At 36.6% G+C, this 26,723-nt stretch overlaps 1 protein-coding gene across 1 annotated transcript in view; it reads left to right on the top strand.

Annotated features, from left to right (window-relative positions):
* Positions 1-23,078, top strand: part of LOC5579502 (AF4/FMR2 family member 4) — a 238,298-nt gene extending 215,220 nt beyond the window's left edge. The window contains exon 3 of the mRNA XM_021847476.1: positions 22,266-23,078. Coding sequence (XP_021703168.1) covers positions 22,266-22,595 — 330 coding nt within the window. The 3' untranslated portion in view covers positions 22,596-23,078. The remainder of the gene's footprint in view (positions 1-22,265) is intronic.
* The last annotated feature ends 3,645 nt before the right edge of the window (positions 23,079-26,723 follow it).

Below are 26,723 nucleotides of genomic sequence, written 5' to 3'. Positions count from 1 at the left end.
ATGTTAGTGCTGTAGATGCTATAAATGTGCGAGATTGTGAACAGAACATCTGGAAACAATATGTACAGATAAAACAAATCATCCTGAAACTCAGAGTTCATTTTTATTTTTTATCTGAAATCTTTCCTCATACCTTGAAATATTGAGCCTAGGATTGTTGTATAACACTTGAAACTTGGACACCTCAAAAAACATTCGAAATTGGAATACTTTTTTTATTCAGTAGTTTTTTTTTTGAGCTTGCAATAATTTGAGAACGGTTTGAAATAAGAAAAAAAAATGTTATAAACAAATTTTGTGTTTCTGTTTTTGATATCATTATAATACATTATTATATAATCAAACTTAGAGCTGAAGTTTAGCTTTTGCAAGAAAGCATTAAAAACACCGAAGAGTATGGTTTTCAGAAAATCAGATTTATATACAATTTCACGTGGATTCACTTTGATTTTTTTATCTCAGTGTATTTTTTCTGTTATAGTTCCTGTTATTTATTGATACTTCTTAAAAAGTGTATTTTAATTAAATGCACCGTTTTTTGAGTTATAAATTTTCAAATGATAGCAAATATTTTCTTTGATAGGCCCTTTTTTAAAAGGTAGTCTAGTAAATTGATCAACATTTTATATGTTTTTTTTTCCTACATGGGTTACAAATCATCATAAAATAAAAAAAAATACAAAATAGTTTTAAACATTTGACCATCCCAGGTTATATGGCCATACTTAGGGCTAAACTTCAGCTTTTGCAAAAAAACAAAGTGAATCCATGTTAAATTGTATATAAATATGATTTTCTGAAAACCATAGCCTTCAGTTTTTTTTAATAACATTTTTAAAAAAAACTGAAGGCTATGGTTTTCAGAAAATCATATTTATATACAATTTAACATGGATTCACTTTGTTTTTTTCTAAGTATATTTTTTTCTGCGACCCCTCGGAGCACGTGGTTTTTTTTGGCAGTTTCAATTTCATTTTGTACATCTGACACGTGTTTCGTCGTGTACATGTAAACTTCAAAATTTCAAAACCCTATAAAAGCAATTGTCTATAGCTTTACAATTAATTGACTGTGCAACTGAAATGGTCCTTGTTGTTTGCTGAAACTTCTTCGGAATCATTTGCGCAAGGAGAAAAAAATTTAGTGTACCCAAAATTAAGTATTTGGCCCAATAAGCCAAATTTGAGTATGCAACTTTTCTTATGTTTGGGTTGAAAGAACTCAATCTTTCGTTAAATCATCCCAAAATTGAGTATATTTTTCTAATTAAATTAAAGGCAAACTACCTAGTGGGGACGTTGGAAATTTAGCTAAAATTAAGTGATTGGGCTCAACTACCGAATTGCGATGAAACAACCAAAAATTGAGTTGAATCCCGTCTCCGTACACCGTTTTTGAGTTGTAAGTTTTCAAATGATAATAAACTTTTCTTTGTTCAAAAACTTCCGGTTCTTATTCAAATGTTTTTCATATAAATCTTAATCGTCTTTAGGCCATTTATAAATCCTCACCAACATGACTGAAAATTTGACAGAACTTCAATTTCATCGGAAGGATTGTAAAAAAAGATATGTGAGAATTTTTTAAACTTTACTTCTGCAGTTTGAACTGCCCTTATGTGACATTTGCCTGGTGAAATTGTTTATTTGAGTCGATACTTGTTGCCGATGAGTTAGTTGTATGACGAATGGAAACCTAAATGCAGTTGCTGCGGGAGTTTCCCTCGCAGTAATCGTCTGCTCGAGCTCGCCATTAATTGGCCATATCTTTATGAATACCAATTAGGAGAAGACGGACAGCCGGCCATCTAGTCGATCGTGAGGAGCTTCATGAAACGGTATCCTATAGGATAGGTGCTGGGGAAATGCCTGCCTTTGTGGATTTCGAGCAGAGAGTTGAAAACCGCGGCCAGTTGTGTTTGTTTTTCATAAATGTATAATTTCTGTGTCAGCTGGCGCGCTGTTTGACGAAGTAGATGTCGGAGGCACGGTTTCAGGTTTCCTTATTATGTTTCCTGCCAAAGACATGGCACGATATTGAATTTGAATAAATTGGACCACGAGGGAACCAGTGCAGAAAATTAATGACTCCAGGCCGACTGGCACATTTGAGCACGAAATAAATGGGACCTGTTAAAAGGCTATTAAACATTCATGTTTTTTTCCGGTAAGAATTGAATTATTAGGCAGCTTATGAATATCGACCGGTGTGTGGCGTGCCATCACTGACTCCTATATCTAATGGACTGTAATGAATGGGCAATCGAAGCAGCTGACGTGATTTTTAGAATGATATTCATAAAGCACAATTTTTGCTGTGTCATGGCGAATGAGATTGAAATTAACTTATCCGGAGTTGGTTGAATGTATGTTTAAGGGTTTTATAATGCTTTCAATTTTAAGACACTTTTGTGTCAGTGTTGCAGTTTCGTCACCTGATAACAAGCATGTCACACCTCCCTTTCCCTGTCACGAACTGGCGCCATAGCTTTCACGTATCATTCTATCTATTTCTAGAGCATACCCAAGCAATAGCTGCGCCATGAATCGACCTGCTTCTTTTACTATGCTCTAGAATGTGCTGAAACGTCTAATGTCTACATTCCCACACACAGTATAGCGGTCATTTGTCGCAGCCAGAAGACGTTGCTCTGTCACTTGTCTAAACCGTACCGTACCTATATCTACTTCCAATGAAATTTTCCTATTTACTATTCATAGTGACATTTGTTCTAAATTCTGTCGTCGTCGCCATTTGTCAGCTTGCTTCATTCGTGAGGCTATAAAAATAAATGCACACTTGCTCCGCGTTACCCACAGGTGGGTAACGGATTGCGTAGGAAATTCGATTGGCGTACACAGAACAGCGAACCTCAGCAATTGCTTCCGAGCCCCTGTTTTATTTTATTTTTTAAGGAGAATGCTCTAAACTTTAGGAATGTCGTTTACCTTCCCTGTGGCGTGGTATCACGATTTTGCTGTTCTCTGGCCGTTAGAATCGTCTATTAGCCATAGCCATACACTCACTATTCCACTGGTGCGTATTCTCCTTTCAATTCGCCAGTAATAGCTCATACATTCAAGATCTGTGGCGACGAGGTTGGTGATCGAACCAGTTAAGGAGAACCGGCTGCTCTTGGGGATGGTGGATGGAAGTGGCTTGGGGTTTCCTTTAATTGCAAAGTGGGTGTGCGATACTTGCTGGCAGCAGAATTTCTCTGCAGTTGTGGATTGCGGCGCCGCATTCCAATCAACATCTCTTGGTTGAGATTTCATGGGAGTGGGTATAGGAAGTTGACCATAATTCATTTAGCTACGGTAAAATAAATAAGTTACGTGTCGACTGGATTTTAGGCCCTCAAGCTTTCAGTTAAAATTCATCGAAGTAGATTTGTAAAAATAGATATTCAAAAAAATCGCTTTTCATGAAAATGATAATATGGTATTGAAAAGATCACGTAATCGGATTATTATTACTTTCATATAGTTTTGTCTGTGTTTCATGTACATTCTTTTGATATCGGTTTATCTGCTGGGCGCTTCATTGTTCCAATCAAACATGATGTTAGGCTTGTGTGACAATTTTACAACATGCCCAGCCTAGTGAGTCCTTGAGTTGATTTCAATGTGGGATAGTAGAAGTGGGGAGGAGGTTTACTGTCAACAAGTCACAATCTCTACAAATAAAAACTGTGGCCTTTTAACGAGTGGGAGCTCTGAGAATAACTAAAATCGAAAATGTTAAGCTTTGACATTAGAAATGATATACGTCCGGGATCGACATCCGTACACCTGAGAAATTTATGTGAATCCGTCCACTGCATACAAAACGCCTAATATTTGTATGCAGTGTGCGTATTGCTTGCCTGTAGGGATTTCGGTCCGCCACTGTATTACTAGAAAAACCCTTACAGGAATTCCTAGATGATTCCATGGAAGACTTTCCTGGAGGAATTCTTGGAGATATTCCTAGACGAATTCCTAGAGACATTGCTGAAGGAATCCATGGAAATATTCGTCGAGGAAAACGGTTGGGACATTGTTGAAGACATTTCTGTATTGAAGACATTTTTTTTTTCAAAATCCCCTGAAGAAATGTCTGAAGTTTTTTTCTGAACGAATTTCTGAAGAAAATTGGAATTCTCGGATCCTGCCGACTGAGGATATTTTCCCAATGAATATTTCCTCAAAAAAAATCTTCAATCGAATAATCTATTATTGATCCATCAGTTAATTGTACTGTTCTTAAGAATCCATACAATTACAAAATGCATGCACTTATTATGCCCCGATTACTTCCAATCTCACTTAAACTTGAATAAAAATTGCACGAGAGCATCGATCAGCGCAAAAAGCCATCGCACAGTGCCACAATTTGATGGAGTGCTCAAGTCGAAAACCCGACTGCTCTTGATTTCCGCTTTCAAGGCCACCCAAAGTGTGAACTCTCTCATGTACCTTCCTACTGTACTGTATCTACATACAATCCTATTAATTGCCCGGGCCACTCTATTCGGAATGGAAGAGACCTCCCAAAAGTGGAACAATAACAAAAATAATAAACATCGTTAGTAAGTACACTAGCAGCGTTTACACCTCAATCTTCCCGAAGACATCGTCATCATCAACATCACGAGCGCGCGCGATCGTCTGCCAAAACAACAATTATAAAGAAATGAATACAGATGAACCATTACAGCATTATCGCCATTAAAGTCCATGCCGTCTTTCCACCCCTCAATAACCCGTCTGTCTTTCCGTCATGCTTTCCGCTCATCTTCTTTGCAGTGGCATCCCGCATGACGACTGCTGTGGCTGACTTTTGACCAGACTTGCCCAAACTTTTCGAATCGCGGGTCACATTTCAGAAACAATATTGTGTGGTAGTCCAAAATTTTTGGTTAAAAAGAAATTTCAACATTCTCGTAAAATGAAACGAAAAATTCTTCTGGAGAAGCTCAAAAAGAAATGATGGCTGATTTGATCTGATTGTGTAAAAAATCGTCCCAGAATTTAGGCAAAGGATTTTCACACCTAAATAGTATGTGAGAATCCCTAATGCCCTAGAAATCTTTTCGAGAATTATGTAAAATTGTGCTTTGAATGTTGTCCAAGATAGAAAAATCCTTCCCAGAACTATGTGAAAACACTGCCCAATTTTTGTGAGAATTATTTCCCAGATTATGTGGTAGTCTTGGTAGTCTTAGTAGATGGCATTGGTCTAATGACTATCTAAATAATTTTCCTACTCCAAATTCCTTAGTTTCCGGTTACTGTGATCGATCTAATATCAATACATTTATATTCAATTTCAAATAACTTTACATACAGTTATTTCGATTGTTCTAGCAAATATCTCTTTTTTCGCTTTCTTTACCGTATAAATTTCGGTTTTTGGTGAATATAACTTAAAGCGTTGGAATCTGTGAGCGTGGACGGACGTTCAAAAAATGTGGCTGTCATTTTTTGCGTATAAAAAGTTGAGCTTTTGCTGGTGGTTGAAGATTGTGCGTAAATTGTGTATGGATTTAACCGTGGATAAGTATTTCACAGCGGTATTTTTTTCGGCACAGAATGACTTTTGCAAGCTTCAATTTATTTTTTTAGCCATGGGCATTCATTAGCCAATAAGCATTCATAGCCTATTTTTGCTCCTGTGTTTTCCAAACATTGATTTGTTTCTTAATGGGGAATAGGAATGTTTTCTTTTCTTTTCATTTCAGAGAGCGAGTAATGGCGCTTAAGCCAAGGCTCTAGAGCCAGGGCATAAGGCAGAAATGCCTATGTCCCATCCCAGGAATAGTGCACTACAATGGAGTGCGCCCTAACATTCTTAGCAAAGCCACTCCCAACGATTGTATCTATCCCCTGAAATGAAACGGTTGGTACGGTTGTCCCCGTTTCTTCCTTCAAACAGATTAGGAATTTTCGTCTATCATATTATTCATGAGTGAATAACCTGATCGCCGCCAGTTTCTAAACTATCTTCAATACAAAGTCTGCACAGTGGGCCTGGCCATTTTAATATTTGTATCATATTACCGATTTACTGCAAATATTAATGCTGACAAGAAAATACTGGAAGAAATTTCGGAATTTCCAGGATGCTTTTCAACATTGGCTGTGCAAGCGCTTAGAATAGAATAGAATAGAATAGAATATAACTTAAAGCGTTGACTTTTGTGAATACTTTGTATCAAACACTTTTAGAATTTTCAATTTTGCACATTTTTGCTAAAGCCACCAAAGAGCTATCTCGATTATTTTTCAAGTTATGGATGATTTCGTTAAAAAACATATTATTTTTAAAATTTTGTTAAACTTCTCAAACAAAAGACGTCCTCACTGTTGTGTTGCCATTAACAGAGAAAGAGATTATCTTTCTAATGACGACAGAAGGTTGAGAATCCGTTTGCGCCTTACAGAGATATTGACTTTTAAAAACAACCATGTTTTCGAGGAAAATCTCTGTCAACTCTGCAACCATAAGAGATAGAATAGTAGTTTCTTCGACAAAAAGTTGCGCAATCAAAAGTTTTAAAAGTACTCGGAACAAAATTTTTGCGAGAAATTTTTGTGTAAAAAGTTATTGAAAAAAAAAACTGATTTTTCCGGTCCACCCTGACGTATTTGTTTAAAAAAATCATAACTCGTAAACCATAAGAGATAGAGAGCATCCGTGTAGAGCATTTCTAACGGATAATCTAACTTGAAGTAAAGTGATAAATAAGCTGATTAGCTTGCCTCGGTAGGGAAAGTGTACCAGTTATGGCCATAGTGATTCCCTATTTGGCCATATGTGAAATTTTGATAACTTTCACATTTTAAATCTTTTTGAATGTTTTAACATCAAGATATATCTTAAATCTAACTACTACAACACACAAACATTTCCAAAATTTGAAGACATTAAAGTAATCACGTATGGCGAAATAGGGAACCACTATGTCCATAACTGGTACACCTACCCTATATTCAAATTTAACGATGGCAGCACAGTCAACGGGAAACTTCAATCTCATCGCGGGCCGCACAAAATGAAGCCGTTGGGAAGCCCTGCTCTTGACGAACCGCGGCTCGCTGGCATTGACCTTGGCTCTGCTGCCGTGCAATACAGTAACTGTTGGTCGGATGATGGAGGCAAAACCATCTGGCACCGTCAAATGATCTACCCGGCCGGTGTACCAGTAGTGGAGGATGGTTGAAAGTATGACGCCGCCTTTCGCGTCTGTCCGGCTCTAGTCTATTCCGGGATCTGTCCATCACCGGAACAGATTGGTTCGAGAATGTGCTTTTTACGATGTGTGCAAACATTCGCCCGGAAGTGTTGATGAGCCGTGTCATACACGATGTGCATTAGGGGAATGGAAATACTTGGAGATGAGTTCAAAGCTCATTTCCAAGTCGTGAAGAAGCCTGACAACGTGTCTTCACTTCATATTGAACGCTTGAAGCAAACAGTACCATTAGATTTCCCAAAACTTGCTTTTAAATTACTGTAACTTATATTCCCATTACAGTCTTCTTGTGATTACGTAAATTTACTACAATTTCATTAATGCCAACAATTCCAGAATCTCTCCTAAACATTATATCAGGAATTAGCTATAAGAGAAAGAGTTTGACGTAGATTCCATCAAAAATGTATTCATTGGCTCTTACAAAATTCTTTTGAAAAAGTGTACATACAGTCCATCATGTTATTAGCAATATCGAGAGTTTCCGCAGTGGTTCTTCCAAAGATTTCCTATCCTGCTAAAATCCTTCTACGTGTGCCTCAGATTTCTCCAACATTGTTCAAAGTTTCTCGTTTAGCTTGTTTTAAGAACTTCTGCAGGATTTCCGCCAAAACTTCCACTAATAATATACACATCAATACCACCAGGAATTCTATTAGGGTTTCCTGCAAACATTTCTTCAGTGATTCCTGCAGGTTTTTCAGCACAAATTCTTTAGTAATCTCAAGAGATGTTTCTGACCATCTCTCCTGAAATCATTTCACGAACTGCACCATGCTCTTTCATGTATTTCTTTAGAAATATCTCCAGAGATTCCACCAAAATTGTATATAGTTATTCCTTTAATATTTATTAGGATTCTCGAGCGATCATTGCAATAATTTCTCCATGATTTTCAACTCTTATTTTTATTTCTGAAGAGATTCTTGCAGAATTCCTCCGGGGATTTTTTCAATCATTCTATTATATAATTGTTCACAACAAAAAAAAAATCTTAGGGGGTCATCGGGGCGTAGTTGGCTACAGGTTCGCTTTTTAAGCCGATGGTCATGAGTTTGATTCCCTGCCCTCTCAACAAAAAACTTCGTCAGTCTACTCAAGAAAAACACGAGCCCATCCGTCCAACATCACGGCCGTCTGAAAGCGGATTGACATCTAACCCTTTTATGAGCGAACGCCCAACTGCATCCGGATTAACACGGCAATCGACAAAAACGGCTATGAACAAATGGACCTCTCTTGGACTGAGAAAGCATCCCTTCGTGCTTTTCGATCTAGGGGAACTGGGGGTAATTTGCCCATAGGGGGCAAAACGCGCCACCCTCGATTTGGATGTACGATGTGTTTTAGAATACTATTTTTTACCCTAGATTGTAGTAAAAGGCTAGAAATGCTTCTCTTAATAGATTTGAATGTGTTTTTCTCAATAAAATCGTAAAAACCTATGAACGCGTCGACAGTCAAATGAGTTACACACTTAAACGGTTTCGCCGAGAACCTAACAGTTGATATCTCGGTAATAATTTGACGATTCTCGGTAAAAATTTTACCGAGATCTCGGTAAACGTTTACCGAATCTCGGTTACGTTAGCCGAGATCTCGGCAAAAAATTCGGATTGCCGAAATCCCGGTAAAATAAGTACCGAGATTCATTCGGCGTTAGAAATTACCGAATTCTCAGCTGTTGGGTTCTCGGCGAAAATTTTTACTGAGGTCGGTGAAATAATTTAAGTGTGTACCTTACCATTAATTAATTGATAAGTACTCAATTTTCAATCAACCAATGAATGTTCAAAATATGTGTGTTATTTTCGAGTAAATCATCAAATTTGAACTAACGGAGCAATACAATTTGAAGAGAGACCTTCCTTAGCCGAGTGGTTAAAGTCCGCGGCTACAAAGCAAAGCCATGCTGAAGGTGTCTGGATTCGATTCCCGGTCGGTCCAGGATCTTTTCGTAATGGAAATTTCCTTGACTTCCCTGGGCATAGAGTATAACAGTACCTGCCACACGATATACGAATGCATAAATGGCAACTTTGGCAAAAAAGGTCTCACACGAGTAGAAATCAGAATCCAAAATCATGATGATGCACCCGGATATCATGATTCCAGTGTGTTTTCATCTTATGAAAATACACCATGATTTGGACTCACGATATCATGAGTCAGATTGTCGTAACGCGACACAAGTTGCAGCTAAGTGCCCGAAAGCATGCATCGTATGCTCGAAAATCATGACTCGCGCTTCCGTTTAGGATCTATTTATAAATCTCAGTTAGTCAACCCGATAAAATGAAAACAAAAAAAAACAAAATCTGTTATAGCAAGATTCGAACCAAGAACCTTCAGATTGAGAGCCACGTACTGTACCACAGTACCGATCTATCGTGGTGAATGATGGGTGATCGATGCGAATGAATTGAAGCAAAGTGCACTCACTTAGTGTTGTCGCTCTAAATGTACGTTTATGAAGAATCATGATTATGACTCCAGAAACCATGATTTGTCGTCCTGATATCACGACCTAACCAATTTATGAATTTCATGACTTTTAAATCATGGTGTGGGAATCAGATTTTTATCCGTGCAGTTAATAACTGTGGAAGTGCTCATAAGAACACTAAGCTGAGAAGCAGGGTCTGTCCCAGTGAGGACGTCAATTCCAAAAAGGAGAAGAGAAGAACAATTTGAAGTTTTTAGTCGTGTTCAAACTCAAACCCGGACGATGACGGATTAAAACCGATAGGGGAATTAGGGGCATAATGGACACGTTAAGCAAATGTTCGTTTTAAGACCCTTAAATGGCAATGTTTTTAATTTACCCCCGGCTAGTTTTCAAGTTTGATGTTAGTACGACGTGCCACATTCTTTCATAGTGATAAAAATCATATCATATGTCAGAAAAGCGAGAAAGAAAATTGGGTCGAAAACAAGGCTGGTAAAAAGGTATCGGGGCGAAATGAACACCTGTATGAAATTTAGTTATTCCAACATATTCAATGACTGTCAATCATTCCGATATGCAAAAGGACTCTCCCTCAATCATAATAGCTAAAAAGAACCTTTCTGGGTTTGTTACTTTGCTCAAAAATTAGATTCTTCCACGGTCTTGCTTATATACCAATTTGAAACTGAGAAAAATTTTAAGTCAAATTTTAAAGAACAATTGAAGCAAAAACATTTTTTTTTTACCGCCAAGCATTTCAAACGCATAACAGATTTCATGCAGTGAATGAACTTTTGATGAAATATGTGTATTATCTGATATTGAGAGGGTGTCCATTTCGCCCCGTATGTTCATTATGCCCCTAATCCCCCTACACGTCGTCAATCGTCTAAGTCTCGTGCCCGTCTAGCTTTATGTCCGTCTCATTACAAATTTCCTCAATAAAACCACTTGAAGTGTGACATTTCTGTTCGGTGCGCGCGACTTGAATGGGATTGAACACTTTGTGCTGTTATTTTCTTCACACTTCCTTTGTAGATACTATGTTAGGTACCTCTACACTACAGGCCAAGCGGAGAAAAATGCGTTCAGGTTGACGGCCAAAGAAAGTCACTAAATCACCCTCGAAGTATACCGTGGTGCATCAATACCCGGACGCTTAAGGCACTACAAATGTTAAAGGGACGAATGACCTTCGGGTTAAATTCCCTCTCTCAAACAACAACAACAACTACAAATGTTCAAACTCTAATATGAGTGTGTTGTTTTAGGAAATCCTCAATACAATATTATTTCAAAGATAGTTTCAAGCCTGGTCTTCACGAAAGTGATGAACTTTTTGGTAAAAACCATGATTTTAACATAAAAATCAGTAAAATATTGAAGCATGTCTTGTCTATAAATCCGGACACCGCAAGCAAATGATGTCTCTAAATCCGGACACTTTTGGATCGAAATCCGGACAACTGTGTTAAAGCATGCAATATCCGTTTAATTTTAATTTAAATAATATCAATACCTACATGAATATCAATCTTTAATAAACTAGATGTCCACGTTTGCTCTACAGTGGTAAAAATAATAGCACGTTTGTAATAATAGTGATTTGATTACCTGAGAAATGAATGTAAAATGATCAGCAATATTAATGAAAAGAGAGTGAATAAAAATCAAACATATTATCACTTAACTTTAACTCTAATTAGTTAATATAATCAGAGTGTCCGGATATCGGTACCGTCCGGATTTTGATTCACCACGGTATGCGTTTCCTCTGATTCAAATCCGACTCTTTAGCTGTGGAGCGTTTGTATCGTTTGTTCATCAAATGTTCCGGAAAGGAATCAAGATTGTGCGATCCGGTGGCGTTTAATGGTTGTATCCTGGCGTAATTGCCGGTACTCGAGCGCCGACGCAACGCTTTGGGTGTATATTTGAAAGCGCGACTGGCGAAAGTTGTTAGAAGTCAAATAAATTAATTGGTGTGACATGACATAACAATTGAAACTGGTTTCAATGGGAATGCAAACCGGTGAAGCTGGAGAAGGATAAGTGGAAAAATAGATGGGGATAATGGAGGTAATATGTAAATTGTAAATGCCGCTGCTTTTGTTCATTGATATACTACTACTAATTGTGAAACTTGATGAAAAACCGAATTTAAAACTATACCATTTAATTTAACTATAGTTTGTATCCTTTGACAGATACGCGTATTTCGACCTCAACTGTAAGGCCGTCTTCAGTGTCGGCTTAGAAACCTTCAGAAACTATAAAGCGTGACTTACCCATCAAATTGTTTAGGATTTTTTCCCCAGATTCCTCGAATTTTTCCTTCTTGTAATTCTTCTTCAGTAATTCTTCTTGTGATTTATCGATAGATTTCTCCTGCAAAACTTTCAGACTTCTCAAGGGAACTTCCTCTTGAGATTTCTGCATCAATTCTTCTAACGATATTTTAAGCGATTCTTAAAATTTCTCTAGGATTTGCTCCTCCAGTAATTTACACAGGGATTACTCTGAACATTTTCTCTAAGAAACTATCCCAGGATTTCCTCCAGATGTTTTTCCATTAATTCATCTGAAAATTCTCCAGTTATGATGGAGTTATGGTGGAAAGAGCTAGACAAGATCCTGATATGTTCCCAACTAACATTTAGTACAAATGTAAACATTCTCAAAGCTTCCTTTATACGGCTTCATGTAGAGTAAATTTGCTGTACATACGAACGGAAGCTTCTATGCGATCCTTTTGCCTACAAATCTAGAGAATCTACTCAGCTATTTTTAAGCTGTGTAGACAGCTATTATGCATACTGACCATTACTTTGTCTCGACTGTTATAGGACAAGCAGCTGTATAACATCTTCAAAAGGCGCTTATTCAACCATTTCGCAACTATTGAAATATTTTTATACAGCTTCGCTGTGTTATCGATTGAACGTTATTTTCAAGCTGTTTCACTGCTTCCGGAATGCAATTCATTAGTAGCTGAAGTAATGTTTCCAACGATACACAATTAAAGTACCAGCCATTCTTTGGAATCGAACTCACGATCTCAGTATCCTGAGGTAAGGCAAAGTAAACACCCCGTTTTATTCTACGTCGAAAACGGTTCATATAATATTGTAATGGTGTTATAAGATGTAGCCACGCTTACACCACGTTAAACGTCAAACGCAATGTTTACATCCAACAGGCTGTGTAGATGCTCCATAGGTTGTTGTTTAACAGCTTACTGCTGTATATTTGATGTATAACATACGACATAGCGCTTCTTAATGGTTTATTATGCAGCATAACAAATCATATAGTATAGAAGCAGTTGGAATAATAATGGGGACTTTTGTTCAACAACATTAGTTTGAGATCATATTGAAAACTAGATGTTATGATGTCGCGAGTTTTGATAACTCAGTTTGCTGTCATTTTGGTCGTTCTATCGGTTAAAATACCAAAACTGAGAGCAGAAAAGTGTTCCCATGAAATCAAATTGGAAACTATTTTTGCTATCAGTTACAGCAAGTTTGAAACTGTTTCTGCTACCATGGAGGGCAAATTGAGAACTCATTAAGATGTACATATATTTGATTGATATTGAAACGAGTCTGCAACAATATAAGTGCCTCATTTTTATATTCTCATAGTGTTTACATGTACCACGAATCAATTTATGATTATGTAAAATGAAAACATTACCAAAAAATTAAAATGATGGCAGTACAAAAACAAAATATGATATCGATTTTTTTTAATGACAAATTGATATTAAATTATGATACCAACTTGATGCTGAAAACAGAATATGTTTTTGACTTACTTTCTTTTTGATGTTGGACTTTGCTCGGGTGAAAGCAGCAAAAGCTATAACTGACGAAGTTTTTCAGCTAAGATTTGTAGCTTTAAAACGTTTGCATAGCAGCTGTATTAACGCTAATCTCTCTATTTTTGACAGCTTTCAATTATTGTTGCGTTCGCTGCTTGAATGCAAACCCAGACAACCAAAATGTACGTATAACAAAATCACCTGGAGGCTTTGAATGTGCAAAATTTTACTTATAAGATGTCGCGAAAAGGCCTTCTACTGCGAGTGTTTAAATTTTCTACCGAACTAAACTATTATTCTATGCGACTTAACTTATGATAACAAATTTTGATTTGACAGCTGCTACGGATTGATTCGACTTACTTTGTACGAGTGTACGGGACGAAACAAAATGTACAAAGGAACTCAGAAAAAAAGCGTTTTATGCGAGGAAACTCATCAATTTGACTGTTTTATCCACCGTGTGTTGCGGGTTTGATGTAATTTGTATAAATAAGCGAGTTATAACGTGAACTTTTCTGCGACTTCTGGTTGTCTGGGACTGTTATATAGCAGAAAGCAAATAATCTTGGCTTATAGCACTAACATTTTTTATTGGGTAATTCTAAAATAATTACTAACGATCATCAGCTATTGTTTTTGTTGGAAATAAGAGATAAAAGATCAAACATAATATAACATAGATAGTATGTAGAAGTATTAAAAAATGAGCTGAGAGATGGTGAAGAATACAATTGAACAAAATGTTGACAACCAGCATCGAACCCTCGACTTTCAGATCTATAGCCAGATATATTAACCATTTGGCTTTGCCTCGCAGCTAGAAGACGAAAAAAAAAGAACTTCATGTTCTTCGCTGTCTGAGACTGTTGGTAGCTCTCTGAGATTGTCCCGATATCACACTGTTCAGCTCGGCCACTTTGCTGTTGAATGTGTTTTATTCCATGTCAAAGAACTAATTTTGATCTTGTGTACAAATTTTCAGATTTTGAGTTATCGCGATATCGAACATCTTTTCAATATCAGAATGAGATATGAGATCAAAATTTGTTCGTTTCACGATATGATTTTAAAATTCTCGTCTGCCTGAGTTGTTACCCAGTCAACATTTTGGTTGGTATAACTTTTGTTATACATCATTCTATATGAATCAATTCAATCGTATAGAATGCACGAAAAGGCTATATACCTACCAAAGTGGAGGCTATATGCGTACTTGGCACGACTTTTTCGGACTTTCTGCGATCAGAAATACGATGCCACAAAATTTGGATGAAAATTTAAAAAAAAAGTTTCCAGCGAGTCTCGAACACGGGACCTCTGGATCAGGAATCGGACACCTTACCACTGTACCACCAAGGGTTACTTATCCGATGGATGATTATTTGCCAATGTTAATACATGTTTTATGTAGAGCGACACATACTTTGTTGTTCTTTGAGGCCCATCGTCAGCAGATAGACAAATTTTGGGTGGCAATTTTTGCTAAGTTATTGAGATTTCATATGATGCTTACTGGATTGATATATGATCTATCAGCTTATATAACATAACGTGATTCTATGTTGCACTATTTACGACATGTTTTGTTATCAACATAGATGGTCGTTAATGATTCGTATTGGGGATTTATATACAACTTGTATTGACATTGATAACGCTTAATATGTCATCTTGTGCAATTCTGATTTTGGACGCATGAATATGTGATTTTGAATGCACATTCTTATACGATACGTGGTTCACTGGGTACTTTATATCTAAAAGATCATCTGTCTAAAGATTCTTACAGGAGTTGGTCGAATAAAATACACAAAGATTTATTTATGAGACTTTGTAAAAAAAATAATTTAGGTATTTTTCCAGGAAACCCTACAAAAATCCCTACTCCGATTCTAACACTTATTCTTTCAGCCTTTTTCATTTGAATTCCTTCAAGATCTTATACAAGATTGTTCCCAGGAATAGCTCCAGAAAGTCTCCCAAGAATTCCTCAATAAATCCTCTAGGATTGAACTTGAAGTTCCTCAAGAAATTTCTTCGAGAATTTTTCCTGTATTTCATTCGTGAATTACTCCAGCAGTTCTTCCAAACATTACTCGAGTTAAACCATAGCTTAAGTAAAATCATATAATCTTTCACACCAGTTGACACTACAGTAGTTATTCCAATGATTACTTTTATTGTTCCTAAGCAAAATAGCAACAGGAATTCCGTTCGATGTTTGTCAAGGAATTCCTTCAAGATGGTATCCAGAGATTAAAATGATTGTTGTTTTCAATCTTAGAAATTTATCTAGAAAATCATCAAAGACTTCCTTAGAAGTGTAGCAGATCTAACACTGTTTTTAACAGAAGTAACTTTATAAGTTTCTTTGGAAACACTTCTAGGATTTTCTCAAAAATTTCTCAAAAAATTTCTGTAAATCTTTGTCATTTCCCTGGAAACATCCCAGAAAGAATGCCTATAGAAATGATTTGAAGTCTATTTGGTCGGTGTTCATACAGACGAAACCAAGTGTTTTTTCGTGATTTCAGAAAAACGTACCCCAGGCATTCGAAATATCAAAAAAAATAGGTTATTTGTCTTTATAATGGAACTTATCTATTTGATAATACATCTGTCTCAAAATAGCATCGAAAAAATCAAAACTGATGGAGTCCTCAACATGTTTTTAGACTGTCAAAATATCATCTAGTCCGGTCTGTCTGAACATCGACCATTTAGGATAATTTGTCAAAGAATTTCTGGAGGAATTGTTGAAGGAATCGTAGGAAGAACCTCTAGAGTGAATACCAATAGTACAGATAAATTCCCATGTATAAATTACGATGGATGATTCACGAGATGAATTCCTGCAGATCATTGGGCATTCTCACAAAAAATAAAAATAAAAAAAATCAAGGTTTATCTGATCCTGAAGAAAACTTCGGAGTTATATCGGAAGAAAACTTTGAGAAAATATTTAAATGATATCTGATACAATTCTTGCAGAAAATCATGAAAAAATACAAACAATATAGGATCAGTAAAAAACTGCTAATATTCTATGAATCTAACTCTTACAGTGACCAGCGGAAGAAAATATAATTTTGCCGTTTTTCATACAAAATGGCCAAGTTTGGAAACTTGGATCCTGACTCCTAGGGCTTCGATGGATCTGATATTTCTATCGTCACTATGGAATAACCTAATATTTATGCAGTAAAAGACTCACATCATTTTGATCACACACATTGAAGTTATTGAAAATGTCCCTTATTGAAAAAAATGTAAACATTTTGGTTTCAATGTATTTTGAAAGGTATTAATTTTGCAGTAAAACTTTGTTCTTCATACTTGTTTCTCTTGTTAAACCAAACATGTTTGCCAAAGGGTACATGGCTCTAAATCCTTTCGTTTCAAAAATAGTTCAAAATGAAAAATTTAGCATATTTTACAAAATGGGGAATTTGCGGTAACTTTAAATTAGTGATCAAAATGCTGTGAATTGTTCACTGCACAAATTTCAATTTATTTCCTAGGTACGGTAAAAAGTTCATCCCAATCGGAGCTCTAAGAGCCAAGATCCAAACTTGGTCATTTTGTATGGAAAAATGTCTTTTTATTCGCTGGTCACATATCTCCCGGTTTCTATTGTTCGTTTTGTTGAGGAATAGATTCTCATGCACCTTTTGAACGTGGAAAAATAACACTGCGGAACACGTTTTTGTCTCCAGCACCAAAATACCGCTATTCACTTAATTAAGGGTTGCTGAATCCATTGCCGTTTTCAGAAATATCATAGCACGTCTAGTTTTTGAGATATCGACTGTTGAAAATGCAAAAAATTATTGGTAATAATTTGTAATACTTTCGATACGGAAAAGTTATTTTTTGATGGTTTAGAGAATTGTTGTATTTTGCCATATAGAAAAAACGAAGAATTTTGTGTGGAGACTGCAAGCATGTTGAAGAAATCGATTTAATCGAAATTTAATCGCGCAATTTCAATCAAATTATGTCTGAAATGAAAGTTCAAGTTCTATTTTGCATGTTTGGTGGATGAGATTACAAAAAAAAAACGATAAATTGTACTTTAAATTTTATGTAAACATTATTGAGGATTTTGCCCTCTAATAGACTCACACCGAAATAATTTTGTCACACCAAAATATTCTCCCACCATGTTTGTCATATATTGGATGGCGTCGTAGCTAACAAAACTAACACGTAACGCACATGTAACGCATTATGTTGAATTGTACATTGAATGCAAGTTGCGTACTTCTATGAAAGTGCCATAGAAACTGACGTGTGAGTATTTATTTTTACACGTTCAAAATGTGCATGAGAATCTATTCCTCAACAAAACGAACAATAATAAAACCAGTGTTTTATACAACTTTGGCGACCTGTAGCTGAAAATTGTGACGAGCTGGTACATTTCTGAGAATGGCACCAGATTCAGCAACCCCAAATCTACTAGAGACACATAATTTGATCCTTGAGACACGCAAAAATGTCATTTTTGTTACGCTGTGTAAATACTCACACGTCAGTTTCTATGGCACTTTAATACAAGCACGCAACTTGCATTCAATGTACAATTCAACATAATGCGTTACATGTGCGTTACTACGCCATCCAATATATGGCAAACAAGGTGGGAGAATATTTTGGTGTGACAAAATTATTTAGGTGTGAGTCTATTAGAGGGCAAAATCCTCGATATAAGGTTTTGTTTTCTTGATTCTTGTACGGTCTCTTTTCAATTCCTGTTTGGTCTATTTTTTTCAGGCAAAAGGTTTCTAAAGCAGGACTGGTAGCAGCTCTCTTTTTAAAGACTCCGTAGCTATTTCATAGCAAGTCTCTAATTTTTGATATATGGTCTCTTAGGTCATTTTTACTGCTTGCTGTGAAATTTGATGCAAAATTTTAGAGGATCCAGTGAAAAACATTCAAAAACTTACGCGTTTGCTTGACAAGTTTTAGAAATTCTTCGACTAATTTACACTAGAATACTCGGAAGCACCAAAACTCCACAAATTTCTTTGGTGATTCCTTCTCCAATTTTCTCAAAAAATATCCTTAAACTAGTAGTCCCGGCAAACTTTGTCTCGCCATCAATTATTTTGTTAAAATACGCCATGAAAACTTCCATAGAAATTACTAATTAGTTTTCTTCCGTTTTTTCAACTATTCCGAAGACTAATCCTTAACTTTTTTCCGCACACAAACACGTCGGAACTTTGACTCATTCTTATGCCATTTCGTGACATACGAACACCATTCTTGGGATTGCTTTGAAAATTCTCTCAGCGACTATCCCAGGATTTTTCCACATTTCTTCTTCCAATTTCTCCAGTAGTTTCTATATAAAATCACCAAAAGATTCCAACAGGAGTTCTTCCAGAAAATAAAAAAAAAAATGTTCGTTCCAGAATTTTCAATGAAATTCGTTACGGAATTTTCGAGAATCCAAAAATCACTCTCCATTAGAATCACTGAATAAGTTTGGGCTTTCTTCAAATACTTTCGAAAAAATGTTTGGAGGGATTTTTGGTTGAATCTTTGTAGTAATTTTCAAGATTGTCCTAAGAAAAACACAAAAATTGGTATTACACGGATATCTAAAGATCCCGTTATGAGCTAGAAGGATGGTGTCTTTGATATAGTTGTTCAGCAGATCAAAGGCTACACGGCGATAAGAATATATAATTGAGAATTCATCCTCTAGGTGGCGCTCGTTACAATTTTCTTTCATCGTCTGTATCTCAAGATCCTAATCAGCTAGAAGGTTGGTGTCTTCGGCAAAGTTGTTTAGTAGATTGAGGGTTATCTGGAAGTAAAAAATCTAGTTGAGAATTTATTCGCTAGGTGACGCTATTACCAAATATTTTTCAAACGGCGATATTTCAAGATCCTTTTTAGCGAGAAGGTTGGTGTCTTTGGCAAAGCACTATCTGGCGGTGAAGAGTCTAATTGAGAATTCATACGACAGGCAGCGCTGGTAAAAAAAGTTTCAATTGTCTATATCTCAAGATCCTTATAAGGCAGAATGTTGGTGTCTTCGACAAAGATGTTCTTCAAATCAAGGGCTATCTGGCGATGAAAAATGAATGATTTGGATTTCAACCGCTAGGTGACGCGAATAACAATTTTTCTCCAATCTCCAGAGTCTCAAAGCTGGAAAGCTAGAAGGTTTGTCTCTTCAGCAATGTTCTTTGGTCATTTGGCCATGGAATCTGATTGGAGATTGATACGATAGATGACGCTAAAGTCATCTCTCCATAACTCTTGATATCGAGTTATAGAACCATAGTAGAAATGGGTTTGATGGCTTACTCAAGACTCTCTTGAATTCTCAATTAGATATTTCACATCCAGATTGCCGCCGATCTAGTGAACATCTTTGCTGAAGACACCAACCTTCTAGCTGATAAGGATCTTGAGATATAGATGATTGAATAAAACTGTCACTAGCGCTACCTAGCGGATAAATTCTCAATTAGAATTCATCGCCATATAGCCCTTGATCTGCTGAACAACTTTATCTTTCTAGCTCATCGGGATCTTTAGATATCCGTGTAATGCCAATTTTGGACCCCTCGTGTCCACGCTTTTTCCGTTTCCCAGAAAAAAAGGGGGAGGGTTAGGGGGGATGTCTCACCCAAGGATTGTAAGACCAACTGCATGTACTTCAAAATTTATTCCAAATTTATTGATCTACTTTTCTACAAATTGAGGCAATTTGGAAATTTAAGGTTCGTCCCGGGCTTTTGAGGGTTAATAAACTCCTAAAGAAATCTTCGGAATAATTATTAAAGAAAACATTGGGTAAACACCTGAATTATTTGTTGATGAAATTGCTGGAGAAAATCATGCAAACATACATACAGTTATACGAGCAGTTATCTGACGTTACTTCGCAACTGGGACACAGTCTGCTTTTCAACTTAGTGTTCTAAAAGCACTCCTGCAGTTATAACTGAGGGCTTTTTTGTCAATTGGCCCTTTTCGCATTCGTATAGCGTGTTGCAAGTACTAAGATAGTTTCTGCAGTAATTGTTGTTATTAACAAAGAAAAAATATTAGGAAATGTCCCTAGTGAAATTTCTGGTCGGATTTTCTAGTAAATCCTTATAAATATTGTATTCTTATGATTCCTTTGGTTTCTTTTCTTGGTACTTGTTTGGTTGTTTATTTCTCTAGAATGAGTTCTCAATAGCTCCTATTTTCAAGACACTTAGACAAGCTACCAGCCAAAGTTTCTATTTCAAAAGCATTAAGTCGCTAACAGGTCTGCAAATATTGCAAATTACTTCTAAGAAAACAATCAAGAATTTCAAGAGAGATGCTTAGCCAAACCAATTTCTCGATCTCTTCAGTACCATCTCTCTTCAAGTCAGATTAATGCCCTGTGTCTTTCATGTAAGTAGTTCGAAACATCGAGTTTGACGCTAATCCCATCCACCGGGCATCATGAACCAATGCGCTGGAAGCCCCCTGTGGGAATTTCCCGCTGCTGGTGGCAATATCATCGGACACCCCATGGGATAGCGGCAATCTTCGCTCCCGATCATTACGTTGACTGTGATTTCAATTAGCAACCACTCCCGCTTGCAGTCGTCAACATTGACGATCGTCACCATCGTGATATCTCGTTTCCTTCCTCTGGGATTTTCTGTTAATTCATTTCAACCAAGTTTCTGTGGGTAGTTCTTGCTTGGTCCACATGCGACCACGATCTACAGTGAATTAAAAGTGGTAAAAACATGATCAAGGTGTGAGAACCTCCCGACAAAGGTAGTTTTGTTTTCTCAAGATGCGGTTATGGTGGTCAGCCACCCGTGGAAGATAATTATACGACTAAATAATCTCATCTAAGAGCCGTTGAATTCCACTTTGATGTCTGTTTTTGTTATGCCCATGAAATGACAAAACTGTAACAAACTAGGCACGTTACCCACAGATTTTCTCGATTTATGACCACTCTCAATGGCTCTGTGTTAGAACGGTAGCGTGGGATTCCTGCTCCAATCATTCCATGGGCGTAGCCAGGATTTCCGTCAGGCGAGTTTCTTCACGAATATCACGCAAAAACGATCTTAGATACAGCCTCTGCATTCATTTTGCATGTGACGTTAAACTAAGGACATCCACCCTCCTTTCCCAATTCACAGTAAAGAAAGAGGAATCCAAAACACATCTTAAGGGCCTTCCTTAGCTGAGTGGTTAGAGCCCGCGACTACAAAGCAAAGCCATGCTGAAGGTGTCTGGGTTCGATTCCCGGTCGGTCTAGGATCTTTTCGTAATGGAAATTTCCTTGACTTCCCTGGGCATTTAGTATCGTCGTACCTGCCACACGATATACAAATGCGAAAATGGAAACTTTGGCATAGAAAGCTCTCAATTACAAACTGTGGAACAGAACTCTAGACTGAGAAGCAGGCTCCCAGTGAGGACGTAATGTCAAGAAGAAGAAGAAAACGCGTTTTAATTAACCCTGCTCACATTATCTGGCGTAGATTCAGGGTCTATTGTGAACCGATCTTAAATGCAACATGACGCAATTTTACATAAAAATGAATGCTAAAGATCATCTTTTAAAAATTCAAAAAACCTTTGTAGCAAACCATTTTTAATTTTTTTGTTTGCCATTTGGTGGGTTCGACGCACCTTGCTTGCCACCCTTTTCCTCTTCTGACTACGTCCATGCATCATTCTTGAACATGCCATTTATATTTATATTTCTTCCTTCTCATTCCAGTACGGTTTACGGCAGCTGGATCTGTCGCTCCTGTCGCAGCTGTGGGCACTGAACGAGTCCATCCAGGAATTCCGCACGATGCTGCAGGAGCAGGAAACCCTCTCGCCACCCTCGCCCACACCGTCCAACTCGGACGTCAATTCGGTTTCATCGGACGACGACGAAGACGATTCGTCCAACACGCAGACGGTCGGAGCAGGCCTGCTGACCTCCCACAACCTAATCGAATCGGTTGCGGCCGCTTCGGTGCTCAGTTCATCCCAGTCCAGTCGGATGAGGGCGCCACCTCCTCCGCCACCCAATCGGAAAGCACCCTCCCGGCCGGTTTGATCGGAATCTCAACCCGGTTCCAAATGAAGAAAGCACTCTCTCAAGTTCTAGCCAATATTTCAAGTTAATCAAACGAAACGTTCTTTTGTATTCGGCGTAGGATGCAATCCCAGACGCTAATAAGGGATCTAAAAAGCAAGCTAATACCATTCGAGAGCAAAAGTGTCGTCTGTGAATGGCGCGAATTTTTGGCTAAACGCCCTGAAAACGATAGTCAATAGAACAAGACAATTTAGGGCAGGTGAGGTCTCTACGTATCTGGATGAAACGCTTCTCCGTGGTGCGAGAATTTACTTGCTTTTATTCGTAAGAATTACATTTGCTCCCCCACATCTCTCGTGTACATATTAACGTAACATAATGTTCATTCAATTGTGACTACAATTAATTGATTAATTAATTAATTATTGATAGGCAAACTATTGTTCCAAAATACTGATATTGCAACCCGTGCAAAGCTGAGTAAAACACTGTGAAAAATAATTGCTAGGACTTTTGTTTCGCTTAGAAAAATTGAGAAATCAGGAAGAAATCCACGAAAATGTTTGTTGTTCGTCAGTTTTACAACATGACATGCTCAGCCTGCTTCGTAGTCGCCTTCGGGGATGACTTACAGGGGAGAGACAAAATGATTGAGACAGGCAAATTTTTGAAAAAAAAAAAAATGGATGAAAAAGGATGCATCCGGAAGCATTCGATGACAAATTTGGACTAGTTTTGAGTAACTTGCTTGGCCATGCATATTTGTTATAGGACATTGTCACCATTTTTTTTCTGTTCGGACAAATCACTTTTTTCTGTTTGTATTTTTGTGCGGTGTGAAGTTGTATGGATGTTTCCCAAGAAATTAGAATCAATTGGAAATTGGATGCTGGTGGACGCATTAAGATTCGTTGGAAATCTTCTGAAATATGGCCATTTACGAATAACTGGTTCCAGAAAATATTTTCAGTTCAGTCAGTGCATCTAATGGTTCTGAATATTTCCTCCTAAGTATCATCTTGAAGTTTGAATAGTGAAGGGTGGAGAGTTGATGCCCACTTCAATAACTCTGAAATCGCTATTGCCAAATTCAATTCATTTAATTCATGTCAAACACCACTTATGATAAGAGCTCACTTTATCAGTGACATTTGTCTCGAGCTCACGTGTGCCTAGTGTTCTTGTGATTGTCGATGCAAAAAAGCAATAAAAAATTTTGTCTGCTGTTTCGGGTAGGTATTTGATATATTTAGTGTTCACTTTTACGTCTAATTGTAAAACCGGTACCGTAAAATCGGGTGTAATTGATCAGACGGGTGAAATTGATCATCGTATCACACGATTTTATTTATGCGTAATGGAGCACAAATATCAAAGTGAGCTGCAGTAAATGAACGTTGTTTGTCGTAACTATTGTCGAATTGTGTGTTGTGAAGTTTTTTTTGCGTTGAAGAATGTTTATTACTATGAAAATAATGTAAAATTTCAAAATCATGCACGGTACAGTATTGACAAACACCTATAAACTTCTATTTCTAAGCAAGGATTTGAGCATAGTATAAACCTGAAAGTTTGTGAGGATGCTTGAGATATATCTGCAAACTAGATTTCATCATCAAAACTCGTACCAATTAGCTCAAATGGTTGAAATAATTGAATTTCTGTTAGAAATCAATGATTTTCTTAGGAAATTGCATACATTTAGGCGTTTTCCGAGTAATTCTTGAAATTTAACTATTCGTTATTTATATAAATATTGCATTGTTAAGATTTTGACAAGCATATTCGGATTCAGGGACCTCAAATTTATCATGTAGAGTTGTTTTGAAAACTAACAATAATGGTATTGACAAGTGATCAATTTCAACCCGAAATGAGATCCCCTGATTTTTTATTTTAGAGATATGTTTTAACACTAAAATGACATTTGTTAGAAAATTTCGGTACATGAGTCGATGAGGATCACCAGAGCTGGTAGCAAAAAATGGTGCCGAAAAAAGTTATTTTAGTGACCAGATTTGAATAATAAGTGACTAAATAGTGACTTCCGATTCTCTAAAAAGTGACTAAAAGTGACCTATAAGAACATAATCAGTTTTATTTCAGTTCTTTTACATTATGTTACGATGAAGAAGGAAACATTCAAAACGATCTACTGCAGGTTGTAGGTCTAGTAGAGTACCAATTTTATTGTGTTTTCAAAATTTCCAGATATTGCCTCCAATTTTGTTAAACGGAAAAGTGAACATTTACATAAATTATTCTTTTTCAACAGATTTTCAATCTATTCAAAATTTTACAAACATCGCCGTTTGTGTCTTTTATACTACCACAGTATTTCATTTTGTAATGTAAATTTTGATGTTGTGCTCTGCAAGAAAAATCCATAAAACACGATTATTTTAAAATGTCGGAATAACGGGATAGAACCGCCTAACGACCTGCACCCTTTTTTAAGTTGAAAAATAAACTTACAGCTTTTCACCTTTATCGAGTTTTTGATATCTTGCCTTGAATTTTATGAGAATGAAATTAAAGTTTTTATAGGACAACTACTAACAATTCTTTCACAATTGCTTGTCCTGCCCAGGATGCAAAAAAACAGGTCCTAGATTTTTGGAGAAAGCTGTCCAAGGTTTTGCCTAAGAATCAATGAGAGCTATACGCAGGATTTTATGAAAATTGTTCATAGTATTATGTCAGAAAATTGTTAAAGATTTGTTTCGTAATCCTGTCCAGGAATATATTAAACTTCTATCCAGTGTTTTACTTGAATCCTACTCAGAATTTTATTAAAATCTCACATAGGATTGTATGAATGTCCTACCCATGATTATGTTCCAGATTCAGTGTTTATTTCCAAAGTGCGAAAGATTCTGTAAGAATCCGGCTCAACACATATGAGAATCTTGCACAAGTTTTCGATAAAATTCATGTCAATGATTTCTTAAGAATCATGCCCAAGATATGTCGAAAAATCTTCCTAATATTTTCAATAATTCTGATCAGGATTTTGCTTGACATTGCTCAAGAATTGTGTAAAATTAAGGCCCCGAATTTTGTTAACATTCAGTGAGATTTTAAGCAATTTGACTTACAACTTTTGGTGGAGTTCGATAGAAATTCAGTATATTTTTCTATTAAGAAGTGACTAGGCTTTCTCATTACGAACTTCAAAACATCAACTTAATAATATAATTTTATTCAAATTCAAATTCTGAAAAAAACTTCATAGAATCCAACTTCTAAATATTCATTTATTTAAAGCATAGCATAGCATAGACTGACTGCACATGTCAATGGTTGCTACTCCGTGATTGATCGGAACTGGTAAGAATTGCACTACGATCCAAATGAATCAGGGATGGGAGTTTCCGCTTACTCTCGAAGTGCAATTTTAGCAGATTTAATATTATTGATCAATAACGGCGCCGGCCAAGTCCTTACAGTCAGTTGGGATGGGGAAGGAATGTTAGGGTGTAATGATTGTTGCTTCTAGAGACCGAGAATACCTCTGCATCTCCACAATCACCACGGGAAGGGTGTTTATTAGTGAGGGAGGAAAAGATCTGGGAGTCACCTCTGGTCGATGATGCGATCCATGGAAAAGGGGGAAATATACGACTTATATTTAAAGCTAGTTTTGTATTTTTGTCTCGAGAAGTTTTTGGCAGAAGCTTTAAAAAATACGTCAACATCTATAATGTCGAGCAATTCAAAAGACGTTTTTATTATTGTTATTAATGGCGAAAACTGAAAATTACATATATATATTTTAAATTATATGAAACAGGAATAATGCCGACACTTGTAGTGACGAACCATACATAGTTTGTTTGAAAATTACATATGAGTATTACTGTGCATTGTGTCTCTATATGGCAGAAGTTTTAAAAAATACGTCAACATTCACAATGTCGAACAATTCAAAAGATAATTTTTAATAATGTCAAAAAGAGAAAAATATATGTATATTGAAATTGTATAAGAAAAAAGCATAATGCCGACTCTTATAGTGACGAACCATACAAAGTTTGTTTTAATATTACATAAAAGTTACGCTTTCAAGAAAAAATGTGTTATCACAAGCATGAAACGAACTCACCAGTTGGTAATCCATTCTCGACTGAACACAATACTGAAACT

The sequence above is a fragment of the Aedes aegypti genome, chromosome 2, assembly GCF_002204515.2.
Source record: "Aedes aegypti strain LVP_AGWG chromosome 2, AaegL5.0 Primary Assembly, whole genome shotgun sequence".
Lineage (NCBI taxonomy): Eukaryota > Metazoa > Arthropoda > Insecta > Diptera > Culicidae > Aedes > Aedes aegypti.
This window is presented reverse-complemented; position numbering and strand designations above follow the sequence as displayed.